A 22,183-nucleotide genomic window follows, 5' to 3' on the forward strand; every position below is an offset into this window, starting at 1 on the left:
ATGCTGCCTATGAGCAGGAAGCGAATCCTCACAAGGCACCAGATCTGCCAGCACCTTGTTCTTTACAGGCTCCAGAACTATGAGAAATAAATGTCTGCTGTTTATGAGTTAAGCATTTTGTTATAGCAGCCCAAGGAGACTAAGACTGATAGTAAGGAATTTTTCAGACTTACCAAAATGGTTTTGAATCCCAGTCATAGAATCGTTAAGACATTCTAGGTCAGAGAACTGTAAGATATCATTTTTTAACCCTAGTTGCAGATTAGATTCCCCTGAGCATTAAAAAATTAAAAGACCAATGCCCAGGTGTTCTGATATCTTTGGCTTTGAGAAGGATACTGAGGTTAGTATTTGTAGTGTTATGGCTTTTATCCAGATGTTCCCCCAATGCTTCATGCACTCCTAGGTGGGGCTTTTTGGAGGTGGCTGGATCTAAGATGTGTGATTCTGGAATTAAGGGTGTGTGATAACTAAATTGGTAGTTCTGAGTATGAGTAGTGGGAAGCCCTACCCTGGGTGTAGGTGGCACCAACCCATAGGCTTGTAGCCTGAATGGGATATAAAGGGACAGAAAAGAAGGCAAGCTTGCTGCCTACTGCTCTCTGTCTACCCTGACATAAACTGCTTCTCTTCTGCTCTGGCCCTCTGCCATGCTGCCTCGCCTTGGAGCCAGTCAGCTATAGACTGAAATCTCTACAAGTTGTGAGCTGAAGCACATCTTTCCTCCTTTCATTTGCTGGTGTCTGGTATTTTGTTCCAGCAATGAGAATGTAACTAAGACATAGAACTTTCCTGATGATTCGAATGTAACATCAGATTTAGAATCTACTGGCTCGAATTGACTGGGTAATGATTGTCACTGTATAAGGGGGCGCTCTCCCCAAGATACAGCAGAGCAGGAAAACTGTGTGTCTGGAGATCCAAACTGCCTCACATGAAGCCAGACAGGAGCTGCTTCTCTCAGGGCCTCTTCATGATCAGATACTTCCCAGTGCACCCGGAGGAGAAGGAAGTAGTGCCAGAAACTAGGCTTCCGGTCCAGCCCTCTTCAAATTGAATATGTCCTGAGTCAGCTAGAGAGTTTCTACAAGTACAGATTCTGATTCAGCATCTGGGGCGGGCTCTGGGCTCCTGGGATTCTGCATTTCTAACAAACATCTAGGTGCTGGTGCTGCTGCTGCTACTGTCTGTATCTAGAGTGACAAAAGGCCACAAACCAGGAAACACAGGCAGGAAATGGTGGTGGCTGAGGGTAGCATGTGCGTATGTGAGGGTGGCCTACTTTTCATTTATATGGTGCCTGTGTGTGTGTTCCTCCTGTGTGTGTTTCTCGTGTGTGTGTGTGTGTGTGTGTGTGTGTGTGTGTGTTGGAGGCTATTGTGATTTTGATCCCTGTTCCCTTTTGATTTCAGGATGGGCCAGCAGCAATCCCCTATGGACTGGTGATCTGAGGGTGCATAAGGAGGAACAGTGAAGGCAAGTTTAGGACTGATGGAGATTGGGGGCAGAAAAGGATGCCCTGGGATCTGGGGCAGAAATGCCATTTAGGAAGGCAGCTCCCTGGTGTGGAGGTATAGGGCAGGCAGGTGGGTAGGCCCATGACAGCTCATCCTAGGAGCGGAGACCTCATGTGTATGAAGCGATGAGGGTGTGGCCTGTGGTCTGCTCTCTGCATTGTTAGCTTTATATCTGATGCCACTCGGAAGGTAACGTCATTGCTACTCATTGGGAAGCTTGATAAGAAACTGTTGGCAGGAGGACAATTGTCTGGCTAAAGACAAAAAGTACCTAAAATCTTAGCCTGAGGGAAGACCTCGCCTCTCTAAGGGAAGTCTCCAGCACAGGGTCAAATCAATAAAAGACAGGAGAACAGACACTGGTCCAGGATTTCTCAGTTAACCCCACAAAGGAAAGGATGTTATCATTTTCCTTCCAGAGCTCTTTAAGGGTTAAATCTGTATCTGAAACCGTCTGGAAGCATAAGAAGCCAGAATTCAAGTTGTAACTCAAGACATTGTTCATAAGTTAAAACTAAAATTCTGGTCATAACCCATGTTGTTTGTATGTCAGGCTGGTTGTAACTCAAAGGTGCACTGTAGATTGATTCAGTGGTGGCTCTAACATACATCCACATTCAAGTTACACTTGGTATTTGTGAAGAGAACTTTATTTGAGGAGAAGTCTTTGCAGATGCAATTAAGGTCCTTGAGATGAGATCTCTTAGGTTACCCAGGATAATTCAGATGAACCCTAAATTTAATGGCTAATGTTTTCATAAGACACAGAGAGTCTTGAGACTGGAAGAATAGGGGAAGACAGGGACAGAGAGGAGAAGGGCATGTGATCGTGGTGGTGGCAAAGACTGGAGTGATGTGGGCTGAATCCAAGGAATGTTGGGAGCTCCCCAAAGCTGGAGGACTTAGGAAGGATTTTCCGCTAGGGAGCAGAGTCCCAAGAGAGCAAGGTCCTGGCAACTGATTTTGGTGTTGAGCTTCTCACCTCTAGGACAATGAGGGCCTTCTCAGTTGTGGTACTTTGTTACAGCACCTCCAGGACAACGACACACTTGCCTTCCTGTTTATCCCATGGCCACAACCTCTAGTTCACAAGCATTGGGCTGACACTGCTGCTTGCCACATTTAACTCTAATGATAAAGCTGGGCTGAGAGTTGTTCCCCTTTCTCGGGCAGCCACAGGTGACCCAGCTCAGTTCACTTGACAGTGGCCTTGCCTCCCTTCCCAGAGCTTCCCCCATTTCCCACAGAGGCAGGCTCAGGGGAGGAGCCCTGGATTTATGTCACCAGACAACCCATCTGAGGAGGAAGCTGAGGCGCAGAGAAGCTAGGGCGACCTGCTATCAAGCGCTATGATACAGACCAAGGAGGAAAGGGCCACAGCCCCTGGCTCAGAGGTGACCTTCGATGAGCTTGATCCTGGGTCAGGTGAGGACTCCCCCTGTGGTCTGAACCCCGGGAGCTCCCTCCACTGCAAGAGGAAGGGTGTGAGCTCCAGCTCCCATCCCATGAGCCTCACACTGCCCAGCTTTGACAGCTGTGGACACTGGGGGGCAGTGACGGTGCTGGGCTGCTGCTGTGATGCTTGCTGCTCCCTGTGTCACTCTGGACTCCAGTGCTGTGACCCTTGCCTGTCATCCCACTGAACCCCAGGAGCCCTCTAAGACCTAGGGTCACCAAGCAGCCAGACGTCCCTCCTCCTCCAGGTCAGATTGTGCTTCCCACAGAGCTGAATAGCTTCTCAAATCCCTGCAAGCTTAACTAACACCCCAGGACCATACAGCTGTGTTTCAATAGGGCAGGAGTGGAACTAGGCCTCCCTCACCATGAAACTCACATTCTTTCCAGTGCAGTCACTCTGCCTCTCTTGTCACACCAGAGGAGAGTGCTCTTGCAAAGGGCGAAGTGAAGAGAGAAAATGAATAGGTACACAGATGCATTTTAGAGTGGATTTTTTCATTCTCGCAAGTCCTTAAACCTCCAAGGACTGCTTGCTTTTTATTTTATTCATGGACACAGAGGATAGATGGGTGTTTTCCTGAGTCAGATACACATTTGGGTTTCCTTACCCAATCACAGACCCAGAAAGAGAGAGCTGGACTAACGCCTTTTACCTGCACTTCCACACACCTGGGTGGGCAGTGAGTGAGGTACTCCTGGGAGCCCTTCTGCATTCTTTGTGTTGGAGCATGTCACCCCTGCTCTGATCTCACACACTCAGGGACACAACAAGTGGGCGTCCACAGAATATGCCTTTTCCAGCAAGGCAGAGGACTGAATGCCCAAGCCACATCCTCAGCCCTGGCCTCTTGGGAAATCTCTGTCCCCCTCAGGAGCAAGGGCACGTCTCCTGGGTACCCTGCAGGTGCTGGCTCCAGTCCCCACCGGGCCATGGGAGCTGGGGCACACAGTGATGTCTCGGTACTTACTGCCTGTTCATAGTTCTTGGCGCCCAGGAGATAAGAGGAATCTTCAATTCAGCCTGTGGAAACAAAAGCAAACTTTACTGGGGCTCCTTACACATCACATTTTAATTCTGTTGAACATGTTACTGTTGCTTTTTTTTTTTTTTTTGGTACCGGGGATCGAACTTGGGTCCTTATGCTTGCAAGGCAGGTGACCAAACCACTGGGCTAAATCCCCAGCCCATCTACCGTTGCTTCTTAAAATTAGATGCAGGTGCTGGCTTAGAGGAAATGAGGGGGAGAGAATCAATCCAGGTCAATAAATGGTTTATTTCTGGAGCAGGGTGGAGGGGGCGCTATTTTTCCCTGATGCACTGTCCTCTTTCTGTCAGCATTCATTCCATCTGCCCTGGGGAGCTGAGCACACACACTGAGCCTGCTTTTCCCTGGCGTGCAATTGCCTGCTCCCCTGGGCACTAGACCAGGCTTGCTGGCTGTGCTCTGGCGGGTCCACAGGCTTGCCAGAGCATGCAGGAGAAGGGATGCTTCTCATTTCCAAGTGTGACTTTTTATGAAAGTTACACTTGTGTACCACTTCACATAGGCTACAGTGTTTTTACTTGAACCCTGACTCATCCACACAGAAGAGATCGTTAGTCCCGTTTACCAGCAGCAGAGACCCTGGGAGTATTCAGTAAAGGCTTTCCATCAATGATCACATGTAGTCTACACAAAGACCCAGGGAGGAATCAAAGATATTTCCCTCTGTGTCAGTGGGAAATCCAGCAACAAGCAGATGGCACCCTCACATGTGGGAATTTGAGAAGAGTTTGATAAAGAGAACCTTTAAAAGGTACAGGCAAGGTGGAGGAATCCACAAAGACAGTGAGATCCCTGGGGGTGGTAGGAAAGGGGGTCCCACGGGGCTGGAGGTGGTAATAGTCCCTGGGACGCAGAGGCAGGGCTGGCTGGAAGAGAGGTAGGGCTTCAACTGAGGGGGCTGCAGGGAGGGAGCTGTAGAGGGTGGAATACAATTCCCTATTGCATGCTCCTCTGGTCTTGACCTCCTACTGCTGTGTTCCATTGGCCAAACTCCACAAGAAGCCTGAGGTGAGGAGCTATTGATACAGTTTATATCTATCAGCCTCCTGTGGCTCCCAGCTGGATGTAGCAGGGGAGAAAGTGGGTTTCACAATTAGAGAACAAGGCCCAGCAAGGTTAAATTGTGCACTCAAGATCATCCAGCTGTGATCAGAGCCCAGTTTAGAAATTCAGTTTCCTAATATGTCAACATATCGTACCTCACTGAGCCCGATACACTTCTAGTAAATTCTTCCATCCATTTCGCCATCCCTTCACACATCTAGCTACCCCAGCACCATTTATTAGAAACTGCATAATATTGTCCCAATGAGGTCCAGTCCCTGCCCTCAGAGTGCTCCCAAAATTACAGAGAGTATGGTTTTTGCATCCCTCTGCGATGGCTGTTACCAAAGTGCTTTGCAAAAACAAATGCATCTGAAACAAAACATAACAAATCCTAACTCTGCCTCAGAGAGCTGGGGAATCTTCAGGAGGAGACAGAGCCTGAGCTGTCTTGCTGAATAAGACAGAGCCTTCTAGGCCCAGGGTTAGGAAAGTGGTCCAGGGCAGGGAAGCATCAGCTGTAGAGATGTCCAGGTGTTAGAGGCACATGTGACATTCAGCTTTGTGTGGCTCCGGTATTGGCGGTACATGGGCAAGAACTTGGGAAGGTCCATTGGATGGTGACTGTAAGGTCCACACGTGGCCGGAATGGAATTTGGACTTGAGTATGTGATCTTGTGCCAGAACTGCTGGAAAGTTACTAGAGAGCGTGGACTCAGCTGCAGGACCTCGGACATCCCGTGTTTGTGTTTTCCCCCCCAGCACATGACTTCCTCTTATTTTCAACCACAGACAGAAGGCAAAGGAGAGGCAGCTGATAAATGCTCATTCGTGGATAGCCCTCGGTGGATAGTGTACAGTGTCTAGTTCATGGCCTCCTTTCAAACTCATCTCCTCCACCGTGCTGAAGAGAACTTGAACCTTTCTCGGTGTGATACAAATAATCCTCATCGAGTCCTGCAGGAGCCCTTGCTGAGAAGAGCTCAGAAAAGCCTCTGTCTTATCCTGGGCTGCGTTACCTAGCTCTGTGGCCTTGGAGGAGCTCTTGGTCTGTCCTCATTCATAACGATAGCATCGGTATCTTTCTTCCAAATTATGAAGTATGACATAAGCTGATGCATACGAAGATGTCTCCCAAGTCCAACTTACAATGAAATATGGGTGCACAGTTCCTTATATAATGAAGTTGCCCAGTTACGTTAACATCACTCACGCTATATTTGGGCATGTAAGATTATAAATCCAAATTTTTGGAAATTAATCTGCTTGTAATTTACAGGGTTTAATTCACTTAATTATGGTTGTACAGGACAAATTGCCCTCCCTCAAGGGTATCTGCCACTTTAAGGTATTTGCTGATAGAGTCACTTCATTCCTTTGGAAGTCTTAAGTGGTCTTGAAATGCTGATGACAAAACAAGCTGATGTTTATGGTGGACCCCCTATGTGCCTGGCCCTTGAGTACCTCTTATGTGCAGAACGAGGGACACTGGGATGCAGGACAGCACTTTCAAGTCTTACTGTCTGGGATCCGTAAGGTGAGAAGCCTCCCCTCACCACCTGCCATCCACTATGCAGCTTTGAACAAACCATTTGGGCCTCATTCTTCATATGATAAATAAGAAAGTTGGGTCAAATAAGTCTCTTTCAGCTCAAAGATTCCATGCAAGTGTTCCCTTTAGAAAAACTATAATCCTACGTATTTGGTGACAAAAATGGTTATAAAAGTTATTTGTATTTGTTATTATGTTTCCTACATTTTATTATCTTATCCAATAGAACTCCTTGCAGAGCAAAATTGCAGAAGTCTCTTCCAAATTGATAACTCAGCAGAACAAGGTGCGGGGGGCTAAGAAGAAACCCTCCCTTTGCTTATCCGTAATGCTTTGTAGATTGTTTGATCTTTAACATTACTGCTTGCATTTTAAAATTATAATAAAAGTTCAAAAAGATATTCTCTTAGCAGCTTTGGGGAGAACTGAATAATCCATTTGTAAGAAAGGGTTTTAGACTACTTCAAGGAGAGCCCAAACTTTTCTGGCATTATAAAAAGGAAAATGTGAGGTCTCAGCAACTCACACAGGAGTCTAAGTCAGCAAGGCAGGGGCCCGAGAAAGGCAGAATGGATGTTGTGCCGAGGGTCTCTGCTCTGCCCAGAACCACCTAGACCTTTCTGAGAGTTGCACACTCTTATCTGACCTTAGTTGTTTGGTGAACGAAGTGGTGGGAAGAGTGAGTCAGCCAGAAAGACTTCCATGACCACAGGTTTTACAAAGAAAGCGTATGTAGTACAGGAATGACCAGGCCCTTCCCTCCCCAACTTCCTGTGCTTTTTTCAAAGACAAGGGAATGGATATTGTCACCTTTTGTATTCCCTCGTCACAATAATTCCATAGCATTTGCATTCGCCCCCATATGTTAAACAAAACTAAGTGACATTCACATACATGTCATCAGCTGGTATTTGAAACACATGGGCCCTAACACTTTTTAGTTGCTTAGTACAACTGTTGGCTTGTCCTGAGCCTGTTTGCTTATCTATGAAGTGGGGCAACACAATAGTGATCTTATGAGACTCTCATGAGGGTTGCATGAAAAATAAGATATCTGTGAAGGCACAAGGAAATGGTGATTAATATGAACTTGACAATTAGCTTAATACTTTATAACACTTCTAGGGTGGCATTCGCAGAAGTGAGAGATGTATAACCAATGCTCATAGCCACCTGTTGCATAATCCTATGTTGCCTTCCCATCATGCCTTTAGAATTACCATGGAGCTTCACAGTGTAGGGTTCCCTGGAAAACCCAACTCAGTTGTAGTAAGGAGGAGCTCAGTATGGCCATTACCTGAGTGCTTCAGGGATGGAAATGGCCAGGGCGGCCACAGAGAGTGGACAGCTGAATGTCAGTGCATTCACATCTCCCATCTTTATCTGCCTCACCAGGATCACTGATGCCTTTTTGCTGAACACACCAATGCTTTCTCATTCTTAGATAAATTACCAAGTCAACACACTTTCATTTGCTATGCTGTCTCCAGCCCGTCTTCAACAGAAATCCAGGAAGTTCCACTGCTCATAAAGAATCTTCCATTCATTTAGAATTATTTTGAGTTAATGTTGAGTAGAATTTGTTTACAAGTCTGTTACATCCAAATCCCCATAATGTCCATAAGAATGGGAAAGATTTGTTTGTACTGAGACACAGCATTTGCACACTGTCATCATACAGTGTGATAACTCAGTACATGGGTACAACGTGTGATGATCAAATCACGGTAATAAGCACTTATGTTTCCTCAAATGTTAGTTATTTCTATGTGTTGGGAACTTCTGCACCCTTCTTATGGGAAAGGTTTCTAATCACAGCAAGTAGCAGTTTCTCAGATGTTATAGGAAAGCTATAGTACAGTTTGGTATAACTTATAAAGAGTTTATCCATGTATTCTGCAATTATTTATTGAGGATCTACTGTGTGCCTCACATTCCAGATGCTAGGATGGGAGGCCATAGAGCAAGTCCTCTTCCCTCATCGCACATAGTCTTATAAGTGATCTTAATGGAGTGAGATTAAATACGAGTCTGTAAACAATAGAGGGACAATGGATGTTAGTGGAACCCACAGGCTGCTTGCCTGGAGTGGATCCACACAGCTTCCTGAGGAATCAGCAAAGAGCTTTCTGGCCAGAGCCTCCACAGTTCTTGGAAGTAACCCTGATCCCTTTGTCTGGTCTGATAATGGATCGGGAGGCAGGACCTGCAGGTTGAGGAGCTTCCAAAGCCCCAGGTCTGCAGATCATTTCTGCAGGAACTTTGGGGTCTGTGTGATATAAAGGAACATGCAATGTGTTCTTGCTTTGAGATGAAGACCTACAGAGGTGAGTGCCCAGCAATGAAGAAAACCCCACAGAGCCTTGGATATTCACTTTCTACAGGGATGAGGGAATTTATGTCAGTTTCTCTTCCTAGTCAGCCATAGGGCATTCCCAGTCAGAGGCGAGTCACACCAGGCGCCGTCTGTCAGACCTGGTTGTGGGACCCAGGGTTACAGCCGGGCACTGGGGACAAATGATGCTAGTGTCCAAGGTTGTCTTTGCCAGTGTGGAGCTGGAAGAAGCTCTTGAGGGTCTCAAGGGCAGAACGAACCCCCCTTCAGGGACCCTTGGTTAAGGACAGACTAAGCGGGAGGAGGTGCTGTCAGGTGAAGCATTATGGGACACAAGGATCCCTGTCCTGGGGGAGCCCACAGTGAGAGGCTGCCTCTGCTTGTGCTGGCTTCTTTATATAACAATGGGAAGCAGCACCGCAGTAAGCTTTAGATGCCAACACATACCTAATCGCAAAGCCAACCTGGGCACTGGGGTCGTCTGACAGTGTACCAGGCACTGAAGCCCAGACCAAGGAGCCACTCAGTGCTGGTCATTAGTCTGCTTTGGATTAGACCTAATGCTGCCTTTCTACAGGGCTCACGTTGCTCCCTCAGCTAGGAAAAGCACTGCAGCAGAGTTGTGCATTTAAGGCTGAAGTTCTTAAGGCAAGCGATCCTGACTCAGCCATCCATTTCAGCCAAGAGGTTTCAGTTTTAGAGGTGGTGGTCCTAGTGACTGTATTTGATTTCCCATTAAGAACTTTGTAAGTTAAAAGGCATTTCCTACAGACACTGGATTTGATGAGTAAAAAGCATTAGTGGCTTTTGTTTTGCTTTATTTTTAACCAGAAAACTAGAATAAATGAAACAAGGTTCTATATGGGAACAAGCTTAAGATTTCCCAAGAGCACACATTAGATTTGGGCATTAAAACCAGGGCACCTGCTTCTGAGCTTGAAACCCTCCCTGAGCCTCCACGAATGCGTGACGAGATGGAGCCTTGTTGTGTAAATGGATCGGATTCTGGTGCAGATCCTAATCTGAAAATAATTAATACCCTCATGGTATCATAAGCAGTTTAAACAACTGGAGATGTGTAGTGCAACAAATTGCATTGCCTTGTTACCCTTGAGAACACTTGTCTTCCATTGGGAATTTAACCTGTGCTACCAAACTGAGCTTGCAAAGAGATATTTTATCATAAATATTTCTGCTGCATCTTATCTGATCCAAAATTAATATTTCATGAAGGAAAAACAATGCTTTACAGTACAGAATGTTTTTTTTCTCTCAGACACTTCTCATTTATTCCTGGCAGTTAAATCTTATACTAGCCTCTGCCTATTTGGAAGTTTAAGAAACATCATCCTAATGACAGTGTTTCTGACTAGGTGTAGAAAATGACCAAAAGCAAACTCCGAGTAGCTGAAGAGAATACGTGGCTCAGCCAGGAACACGGGAGGTAGCTGCTCAGCTAAAACTGGGTCAAGGCTAGAAGACACAGTCTAAATGAAAGCTGGATGCTTTTTCTCATTAAAACAGGAAAACAAAAAAAGAACTCAATAAAAATACCTACAAGACACATGTAATTCTCTCCATAACCTCACATCTGATACTTCCAAAATTGCAGAGAGTTGAGGGAGAGTTTTATGTGTACATTAGGGAAAGGCACCTGGCAGTGTGTGTGTTTGTGTGTGTGTGCGAATTTGTGCACATATCTGTGGGAGCTCTGAGCACATGTGTTGAAACTAACGTTTCTCAGATGCAGGTATTTATTAATTTGCTCACAGTTCTGCATTATACATAATTTCTATTTTCCTATCAGAAATTAAAAATTACATTTTAGAGATGCTCATATTTAGAGGAAAATGCATGTTGATTGGATTTCTAATTCTTACCCTGGTCAGGGCAATCAGCTAAATTTAATTAAATATAACATTTAATTTTATTGGCTTTCCAGTGAATAGCAGGCATTTGAAGTCAAATGGATTGTTATTATAGATTTTTTTTGATGAAGAGAGGAGACTGCTTTCCTAGTTTTTCCACCATTAAGTTTGGGGATATTTAAAAAAGATTTTCCAACTGTCTTGGTAACAAGTAACTTCTCTTAAGAAGCTCAAAGCAATACACATGCGCATCCATCATTCATTTTAAATGATCTCGAGATGCCCTTAATGAACTGATGTAATCTATAAGTTTTGAATTTATTATTCCTGGAGCATTTTGTTTTCAAAGGTTTTCCCTTCCTCTCTTCTGTTAGCTGATTCTGCAGAAGGGTCTCCTTCAGTGATAAGAGGTTTTTTTTTCCTCTCCTTATTGTATTTTGTATTGTATTGTATTTGTATTGTATTTTACTTTTTCCTTTTCTCATTCACTTATTTTGACTTATATTTATTCCTTTTCTTCATCCTCCTTTCTTTCTTGTTTTCCTCTTTCTCATTTCACCCAAGCTTCCCCCTTTCTTCTCCCCTTACTAAAGTTACTTAACTGTTCAGGTAAACTGAGACTAGCAAATACATGTATGCAACACTCTGTCTGTCTATTTTAGTTTATCAAGTACATTAAGTCACAGTATATTTTTCATAGTTTATCAATATCTTAATGAGATGGTTCCTCATTTTCGTTTTGGGATTTTCTTCTGTCTCACCCCTATTTTCATAAATGAGGGCAGAAACCCATTGATGAGGAGCATGACAGATAGGCCTAGATTAATCAGAATATTTCCAACTGTCTTTGATTCTCCATTAATTGACTAATCCATAAGGGTGGTATTGAAGGCAAATTTTAGGAAAAAGAAAAGTATATGATGATCAAAAAATCAGAGACTGCCACGCATACACCACAATTCGAAGGCTGTCCCCGGGGGAAAGTAGCTTCCGGCAGCCCTGCCTCCCCCAGGGAAAGCTAAGCAGCAATGATGACAGCAGAGCCATTCTTTCAATGTCAGACAGCCCCTGCTGTATGTTGGTCACTTTCTGCATCACTATTTCTTAAGAAGAGCCTGAAAGAGGTTTGAGACAAACTTAGGATCCAAAGAGAAAGCAGGAAAGCTCAGGTAATCTAATTAAGAGTGGACCAAGACTAATGGAATTTATAATAGCAATAATAATAATGTCATTGACTGCATACCAGAACCCTATGTGAGGCATTTTGTTTAATTTAGACTGCATTGTATGGCAAGCATCCAGATGACCCAGATTTTTCAATATTGAACAATTTTGTCATTCTGTCCAGGGTGTCCTTCCAAGCCAAATCTGTCTAGTGAGACAAATGCACAGTGTGGATCCAGGCGAGATCAACCCTTCCCTAGCGACTTCAGGTACATTTAGAACTTAGCTTCTGATTTAAACTTCCTCTAGTTTAATTAACTGTTTCTTGCTCCCTTCTTTTCTTTGGGGTTGCTTACCGAGCAAGATGTGGGGAAAATCACAAAGGCCATCTAGGTTGAACTGGGCAGTGAGTTGTACAATTAGAGCCTCAGTTTCCCTACTCTGAAGAATGGGCTTACAAGTATTTCCCATTCCATGCTCTCAGGATTATTATGAAGATCAGTGAGATCAGGGAAGTGAAAGTACCTTGTAAATATTAAACTATCATGCAAGTATACTTGAGCAGATAGTTACTGAGTCATTTCTCAAGATCAGTACCATGAAAGTCCCTGAGGATTTGAAATCGACAGGGAGAGTGTTCTGAAGGGATGTCTATGCTTTTTCATTCAATATTAACATTTTCAAAGGTCAGCAAATTTGAGGAATTTTAAGACACCACCAAGGCTTTGTAAATGAATAATAAAAATAAATATGAATGTGATACTATTTCTATAGAAATCACTTTGAAATAGAACTTCTTTAAGTCAAAATTCTTAAAAAAATGAAAAGCACTTCAAGAGTTTAGTAAGGTTTATTTAAAAATGAAATAGTCATGATAGTTATTTTAATAATAGTAATAGACATTGTCATTTAATTGCACTTAATAATTGTTAGACATTATGCTGTAATATGCAATTTTAACGTATGTACTCATCACAAATCTGAAAGATGGGTTCTACAAATATTACCAAAAGGATAAATTGAAGATCTGAGTGGTTAAATAACTTCCCTAAAATCTCAATCCTAAGAAGTGCCAGACTGAATGCAAACCCAGGCAATCCAAGACTGGGGCAGTGGTGTCCTGGACAGCACTTGGAAACGGAGGTAGGAGTGCAGGGCGGGGACTGTGGTGTTGCACGTGGAATGCACAGGGAGGTGGAGCTGATCCCCAGTCCTGCCCACGAGGGAGGGGAACTCAAGACACCAGAGGGCTACAGACATGCGTGCAGTCAGGGGGACTGGCTCCCAGGGCCCGACAATGCATCCGTCAGCCCAGCAACAGCCCAGCAAATCCAGATCCTGCAATGGCACCTCTGACTTCTCACCAAGCTATCTCCCAGTAGTTCTGGGCACCCCGTGCAGATTGGCCTCAGGTAGTGAACACATCAATCATGAGAACTCACGACTTGAGCATGCTTGACTAAAGTCACAATGGGCAGGTGTATCGCGGAGCAGTGAGATAACTGCCCCAGCTCCATCAGCTCTGAGTCTGCAGAGCTGACGAAAACTGCAAGCCCCAGGGGATCCGTGTAGCTTTAACCCTCTCAGAGGCTGGGCCCAGGCCATTAGCCAGACTGGACTTTATCTCACAGCAGATTCAGCAGAGCGCCCACTGCAGTCAGCGGTGGTGGCCAAAGCAGGTGGCATTGAATGTGTGCCCAGAGCTTTCGTCTCCCCAAAGCTCACATGGTGAGCAGCTGCCCACAGCACCACTGCAACATGGAACAGAGGTTTCCATTCCTCATGCTCAGGTGTTCAGGAAGGAGTGTTTTAATTAGCAGCCATCCCAAATTTTAAAAATACATATTTTGCTAATACTTCTGGTATATCTGGGAGTTTTTAAACACAGTCACTTAGTTTGAAAGTTATGACCAAAAGGTACAAAGCCCCGACAGACAGGAGGTATAGATTTTTTCTTTGAGATACATTGAAGAGTATAGTGATTATAGTAAGGAATTATGTGCTGTACATTTTTGCTGAAAATTAAAAGCATTTTTACCATAAAAGTAAGTATTTGAGGTGATAGATATGTTAGTCAGATTTAACCATTCTGCATTGTATTCATAAATCATAATATTTCCTTTTATCCCATAAACATATGATACAGGTATATTTTGTCTACTTGCAATTACAAAATTAAAATTAAAAAGAGGAGAAGTTATGTTGCTGCCCTAACTCTGTACACATGTAGTAGGGCATAAGCACCATGCACAAAACAGGAACCTGGGGGCTCAGGCAGGCCTCGGTGCCATTTCTGTCTTATCTTCCTATTCAATGTATGATACGGACAATATATGAAATCTCTCAGAACTGAGTGTCCTCTTTTATGAAGTAAGAATAGGCACATTTACTAAAATGACAAGAAACAATGAGTGTTCATTATCTAACAGTTAGCAGGCCTATCAATGGCATCTGCAAATCATTAATAAAGGGGTCGTTCTTTTACCAGTTAACCCCTGTAATTCATCATGCTCTATACTGTGTATAGAAACAATATCTATTATGCAGGATGTATGCATACACATAGCCATAATTAAAAGACTGGAAACAATGAAACAAGAAATTAAGCAGAATAATCAGGATAATTTCCAAACAATTCTGTAACAAAAGTAGAAAAAGAAAAGATCACCGAAAAATAACTCCTATATTTTTTCCTCACAATTCTGTTTTCCCTGATTTTTTTTTTTTGAGTTGCTGATGCCTAACCCGAGGCTTCTCAGTTTAACTGATAACTTGCAAAATCACTGGAAATTTGTTCTCTGTTTAATAAGGCCCTGTGAACATTTGGTAGCTGGAAGAATTCTGTGGAACTCTGACCTTGAACCTGGTGGTTGCTGGTGGGAGATATAACTGCTTCATGTAGTAGGATTCAGAAGAGGATGGTTCCAGACCTCGCTGTTACCCACCTTCTGGCCCTGCATAGCAGCAAAAGCTGCCATTCATCTATTTGCTGAGTGGATGTGTCAGGCACAATGTGCACTTGCTCTCAACTTCAGAGCAACCCGCAGTGTACTATTCTTCTCGATTTCAAATTATAAAGCACCAACAGTAACTAGCTGAAGAGGAGACAGGTGAAGTCATGTACCCAATGGAACACAAGCCACACAATAGATTCATATCCAGTTTTGATTGATCTCAAAGCCCTTTCACTTTCCATATTACCATGCTGTCCACCTTCACTGAAGTTCTCTGAGCCCCAGTTCCAACATCTTCTGACTAATTTAATATATGTCCTGCCCACTACATTAAAATCATCATCTATAAAATGTGTATTCAAAGACTCTGTAGATTATACAAAGATATAATGTAATATATCATTATTCTCAAATGACATTAGTAAAATAAACTTTCATACATTTATGTGTATTGATAAATTCCATGATGATTGTGAGCATATTTTATGACTAAGATTAGAGAAGATTTGGTTTAAGGAAAAGGAACTAATAGAGAAAGAAGTCAACATTTACAAACCATATAATGTGTCAAGTACACATTATATTTCATATAATATAAATATTACAAAGGATAAATAATTTTCAACACAAGTTTTATGTAATCTGGCTCCATTACAAACATATAGGAGTTGATACTTGGAGATGAAAAGAATATGGATGTCCCAAAGTGGTAGATTTAGGATGCTGGCCAGCTTGGTCTGGCATCAAATCCTGTAGACTTTCCACAAAGTAACTGACTTGTGGCAGAGTGAGCAGAAAATGGGATCCCCTGATGTAAAGGCCAGAGCTGGCTGGATGTACAGGAAGTTATAACCTGTTTTCAGAATGCTGCAGTTCTGAGGCTCATACAGTTATCTGAGAGGCCCTCCCTGGTGAAATGGAAACAGCATCATTAAGATGTTGGCTGTCAAAGACCACTGCAGGAGTGGATTCAAGAATGAACTTTAGGAAGCTGAAAACATACATAGTTAACTATACATAGTGGTCAGTCTCAGGTGAAAATAAGCTTAATTTTGAGTTCTTACTGAATTCATCACTGTCTGGACAACCTTGAGCATGTTCCTTTGAACACTCAAGCTCTTTATCTGTGAAGGAAGGAAGATAATCCCTAGTGCTCAAGGCCAGGTTTAAGGGTCAAGTGAGTTAATATACATACCTGGCTGGCTAGAGTCAGAGTCACAACAATGCCGGGCACCCTTGCTGGCTCTCTAGGTCATATTTTATCTGAAGTTCCCTCCAGTTGGCCTCCAATTAGCCAGACCTGCCATCCTCTTCCCAATCTTTGACATGCCTATTTCCGGTGTTTGGGTGGCCCCTGAGAATGCCCAAAAAACTTCACACAATACAGATACCAAGACACAATCAGAGAACTGACATCACCAAAGAACAATCAGATGGATTAACAAAGCTCAGTCGCATCAGGATCCTTTATAACCAAAGTATCTGCACTTTGGTGGCATTTACTGCACTTTCTCTCACTCCAGTTTATCACTTGTCTGTTCTCTGCAACAAAAACCTGGTGCCATTTCAGAATGAACATTTTATCCCAGCTTTACTCTCGCCTTTGGGCTTTTGGCCCCTGAGAGGGCAAGATGTCGGCATAATTCCGAAGTCCACATCTTCCACACCAAAGAAGTATTAACTTAGAATATATATAGATTTCCACTGAACTCCAGGAATGAAAGTCTCCTTGTAGTGACCCACTCTGAGTCAAAGCTGCTGTTCTAAGGGTGGACAGACAGCAAGAAAGCCTGCAGCCGATGGGATGTGGACATCAGCAGCACACTAGGGGCCCAAGCTCCAGGAGTAGCAGATTGGAAACATGGAGCCCTTTATGTTTTTGTTTTCCAAGTAGAATGAAGCAATCTTTAAAACCCAAACTAAACAATCTGGTGTTGTTTGTGCTCTTTGGGTGCTATAGAAGTTCTTGAGGTGATCAACAGATGCCCTCTCAGACCACGCTGACCCGCTACTTTACCTGGACAGTCTTCAGAGGGCCAAGAGTTCTGGGTTGAGATGTCTGTGTCCAGGGACAAGGTCCTATGGTGACATCACGGAGAACTGAAGGAACTGGTAATCCGTAAGGCAGGGTGTTGAACTGCTCTCAATGCTAAGCAGTGTCCTGCAGCAGAAGCCAATTCAGATGTCCCTTTTAGTTTTGCTTCCTGTGAAATGCAGCCACAGACCTGGGGAGGCATGACCTGTGGGCAGGCAGTACTTCCTCTTCTGTGAGTTGCAGTGTGATAATTGAAGCCATTGGAGGCCGAGGACTCCCAACCCCAAGGCTGTCCTTAAAGTCACATGATGTCCATATACAGCACGTCGTGATCACCAGAGCACATTAAAACAGACTGCCGGGCAGCAGGCATATAAGGTGGGGCTCTGCTAGTCTTAACTTCATGTGCGTGCTGGACACGAATTATCTCATGACTTGGTGTTGCTATGGTGTCCTTAGCTGTTTAGAACATGTGGACCACATCCCTCGAGTATTACAGAACGACCACAGGGACCTGCTCATTTTATCCTTGCTGTATTCATTGTTAGCTACAGGGTCTTGGGCAGGTGGACATTGGCTTGTGAACTAATTTCCATGTCTATGCCAGATAAATGATAATGCCTATATTTTAGGATTATTATAAGAAGTGAACATAATAATTAAACAAATTCATGGAGCTATACTTTAGGTATATAGCAGGTGCTTGATGTACTTTAATTTCCTTCAGCCTTAACCTCTGTCTACTTTCCAAGTGTCTATTGTCCTCCTCTGGGTAGTTGCTATGCGATGCTCTAGTTTTATACATATTAATGCTATTGATGTTTAGTTCTATAATAAACTCCCACATTATATAAAATGCATTCTAAGAAATGCATATTTTTGTGGGTAAATAACTCTGAATTAACAAATGAAATAGTAAAATAATTATTCACTAAATGTTACTTATGTGGCAGCTATTGTGCTAAGTAACTTACAAATAATTTTCTCCTTAATCTCTCTAATAACGTTTTTAATTGTGAGAAGCGAAGCCTAGAGAGATTCAAGTAATTTATTCACCTGTGCATTTGTGGTATAAAACAATAAGCATTTTATCAGTTCACTACCATATAAGCCACTTGGTCAGTTGTGCCTGTACCTGCATTAATTTGCTAGGGTTTCCATAACAAAGCACTACAGATTGGGTGGCTAAAATAATGAAAATTTATTTTCTCATAGTTCTGAAATCTTGAAGTATGAAATTGAAATGTCTGTAGGGGTGGTTCCTTTTGAGGGCCATATTATTTAGCTTTATTGTTCCTGGTTCCAAATACCTGACATACATACTTTAAGGAAGATGAATTTATTTTGTCTCATGACTTCAGAGGTTTCAGTCCATGGCTACCTGGCTCCAAAATTACAGTAGAAGGGCACAGTGGGACAAAGCGGCTTAATTCAGGGTGCTCATTGAGCAGAGCAGGGGAACATAGAGAGAGAGAGGGAAGGATCAGATGACTCAGATGACTCCAAGGTGAGTCCTCCATGGCCACCCTGACATATCCTGAAGTGTGCTTTACTAACTCCCTAGGCAGCTTCAAGACAACCAGGGACTGTTATGGGTGGATTGTGGCCCCTCAAAATTTATATGTCAAGCCAGTGTGGTGGCACATAACTATAATCCCAGTTCTATCCCAGACTGGGCAACTTTATGGCAAGCAAGAATCTGTCTCCAAATTAAAAAAAAATAAACATGTGAAGAGCTGGGGATGAGGGGATGTAGCTTAGTAAACAGGTCCTGGGCTCAATCCTTGGTTCAGATGTGTGTTGCATACACACGTGTTAAAGTCCAGGCCCTCAGTATTTCAGAATTTGATCTCATTTGGGGTCAGTTTCTTTACAAAAACAATCAAGTTAAAATGAGGTCAGAGTAAGACTTAATCCAATGTGACTAATTTCCTCTCAAGGAGAAATTTGGACAGAGATACAGAGAGAACACTGTAAAACTAAAGAGGTCATTTACAAGTTTAGCAGAGACATAAAACTGTCTCCCCACAACAGCCCTTGTGACAGGTAAGCTTATTGGTTAGTTTGATTAGCTTGGGAGCTGCCCAAGAGGTGTTCCTCAGGCCTCTCTCATAGCGCCACTAAAACATAGTATGGAGCCCCCAGTCCCGCAAACTGATAGACGCATGTTAGACCGCACTTGTGAGTAAAGGATGTGTGATGTTTGCCAAGGTGTATGTGGGCCTGAAATCCAAGCTTGGTCAGCTGCAGAGTCATATTGGATTTCTTCACATCCTGTCCAGCTGTGCTTATGAAAGGAATTTAAGCAAGTTATCACAGTTAACTCATTCTCTCATGCCTCATCTTTAAAAATGATTGTGGTACCACTAACCTCCCAGAATCATTAAGTGCATGAAATTTTAAAATTATCATGCAAATAATGGTAATAACATATGTCAGCAGCCTGAATCTCATTCAAACAGGAGAGTTTTATTTTTTTTTTCAACTTCTTCTATGAATGTAGCACACACACAAGGAGTAATTGACATTTTAATCTATACTTTGAAAATGATTTTACTTTTAACCTTTTAATTTTGAAATGATTATCAACTCCCAAGAAAGAAAAAAAAATAAAGCATCCTCATATAGTGACTCCACCCTGGAATCTCATTTCTTATGAATAAACATTCTATGCGGAAGCAGATTGGACTCTTCATTCACTTCCTCTCTTTCAAAGGAGGGAACATGCTGAAGGGAGAAGGAAAGGCAACAACTCATCTAACCTCAACACTTTCCAGCTGTTTTTTGCACTCAGTTTTCCTTTGCATTTTTTTCTTTTGAAAAGGACAGATTAGGTGTTAAGAGAAATCATTGGCTCTGGGTAAAAATCCTGCCAATGTGGGGTGTTCAGCTTTATCCTTTCAGCTGCTGCTAGTCCCAGCTCCTGGCAGACAGCCAGTCTGAGGTGGATGTTAATGGGTGGGGCCGTGCAGTGCAACTCCCTCATATATTTAACCCCAAATCTAAAAAACGTTTGTAGCACTCTCTGGGAACCATGGGTGTGTTGCTTGTTTCATAGATTCCTATTCCAGAGTGCTGGCTCTTGCAGGGGTTCAAAATGCACATGTTTTTAAGAAATTATACAAGAGTCTTGTGTGGAAACCTGAATGAGTTAGCGCCAGTGTGCCTGATTTATCATATCTAGGCTTCTGTCCATTGGCAGTTGGATGCTGGGTTCCAGAGAAGGCTGAGCTCACACTGTCTGGGATTCCCTTCCTGTCCTGTAGCACATCGGGATCCTCCCCACATCAGCTCTTTCAAGTCATACGAGGTCTTCTGAGGGGATTCTCCGTGGAAACGTAAGTGGTGTCTGACACTGGATTTCCGACATGCTCAACTTCAGCCAGGTCCGTGACACCAGTGGGCAATTTTTACAGCTGCTGAGGAGTTACCTCCTGGCCCAAAGCCCCAAACAGAAACACAGTGGGCATGCACACATGCAGTCATCGGGGCACAGTGTAGGGGTGAGCTGGTCCCATTCCCTCTAACAAGGAGTTCAGGTGTCCGCTATTTCCTGGCCTGACCACCCTAAGGCCTTCTGCATGAAGGAAAAATCCAACACGGATGAGCCCAGAGCTCGGGGGACAGTCTATGGGCCACAAGGGAGGGGCCATTCTGAGTGCAGCATGTGTTTTGTGTTTATTTCCTTGCCTGGCTTTGTTTCCTTCATAACTAAGTTCGTTGGAATTCACAGGGGTAGAGATGATTCTGTCAATGTAGAAAGAGCTCTTCCCTAAAGTCTTTGCCTTATATTCCTCTGATGCTGCCAATTCTTTACTCACAGACTTGACAGCTAAGTTATCAATGAATAAATGTCCATGAACCACAAAATCGTTGCTAAGCTCTCACACCACCTTCCCCCAGAAGGAGCTCTGGAGTTCACGATAATCAAGACCTCAGTATGTCGTATAATTATTCTGGGCATTTTACATAAATGTACAATTTTATCATTACAATAATACCTCCATGCTGGTGTTCTTACTGCTGTCACACATTTGAAAATACAGAATCAGAGTCACCAGGTTCTCATGGCCCTGATGATAGATTCACCTGTGTCCTGCCCTCTCAACTGCCACCACGAAGGTACCCAGCACAGGAAGTTCTGTCCCACAGTGGCCATGGGAACGACAGAGACTCATAGGGAGATGAGAGATGGTGTAGTGCAAGGGAGGAATGAAACAGGGTGGTAAGACAGAGAATGGCCTGGGCGTATGGGGTGGGGATTCTTTTCACATCAGATGCTTGATTTGAGTCTGCACAGGTGATGTCTGAGGAAGGAAAAGGAGCAGCCCAGGTTGCTCTGGAGGGAAGAGATTTCAGAGTGAACCTCCAGGCAAGGATGACCTTCGTAGGTTTGCATTTCCTAAATGATAAACCCCTGGGTGGTGGTTGGCTTATTTCTCCTCTTGGAATCTGCTATAATTCTAAAGATTCATCTTGTGTTACCCAGCAGTAGAAGAACTGAACTGACTGTAGTTTAAAACCAGTTTTTAAGTGAGAATGTAGCATCCTAATAAGGTGAAGTGATAGACCACCATGGCGATTTGAGGGCAAAGTAAGACCTCGGCCAGGTTCCAGCATCTGCAGCCAAATCGCTTCCAGCACAGTAAAGCTTGCCCTAATTCTGCATTTTAGTGGCAGCCACTGTAAGCCATTTTTCTTGAACAGAGCATTGTTTAGGCAAATCTGGCTGGGGATGTGACGTCATCCCCAAGGAAAAAGAAATCTGCTATGGCTTGTTTGCCAAACACTTTTTCCCTGAGGTTAAAAACACTGTAGTATTTTTAAACTATGCAGGCAAAATCACTCTCTCCATGCAGGGGTTGAATTGCTGCCAGGGTCACTAAATTGGCAGGGCCAAAAGCCCCACACCATCTGTCCTCATATTGGCTGAATGTAAGTCCTGAAGCAAGAATCACATTTGGAACAAAAACAGCACGGGCGATCACTGAGGAATCCCTTACTAGGCTGCGTTGTCACACATGTGATGAGCAGGTTTTGGTTTGGCAAAGAAGGACGCTTAGAACAGGAGAGGAAGGAAGACAACTCCAGGACCCAGGGTGGAGCTGGACCTGTGGCTTTATGGAGGGACAAGACTTTGAGCTTCTCTCTCTCTCATCTTCTGTCTGTCTCTCTGTCTCCTATCTGACTCCATTTATTGAGTGAATTTA

General features: G+C 43.6%; 1 protein-coding gene across 2 annotated transcripts in view; it reads right to left on the reverse strand.

The window, feature by feature from the left end:
• Nucleotides 1-22,183, reverse strand: part of Clnk (cytokine dependent hematopoietic cell linker) — a 206,855-nt gene that overhangs the window by 144,177 nt on the left and 40,495 nt on the right. The window contains exons 1-2 of one of the 2 annotated variants that reach the window (XM_021260284.2): nucleotides 16,956-17,137; nucleotides 3,944-3,996 (exon numbers count right to left, since the gene is read on the reverse strand). In XM_021260284.2, coding sequence (XP_021115943.1) covers nucleotides 3,944-3,954 — 11 coding nt within the window. In that variant the 5' untranslated portion in view covers nucleotides 3,955-3,996; nucleotides 16,956-17,137. Of the gene's footprint in view, nucleotides 1-3,943; nucleotides 3,997-16,955; nucleotides 17,138-22,183 lie in introns of those variants that run through there. The other variant, XM_087187366.1, reaches the window with a different exon arrangement.

This window comes from Heterocephalus glaber, unplaced genomic scaffold, assembly GCF_053883595.1.
Source record: "Heterocephalus glaber isolate CG9 unplaced genomic scaffold, H.glaber_assembly_v1.0 deba00001509, whole genome shotgun sequence".
NCBI classification, from domain to species: Eukaryota; Metazoa; Chordata; class Mammalia; order Rodentia; family Bathyergidae; genus Heterocephalus; species Heterocephalus glaber.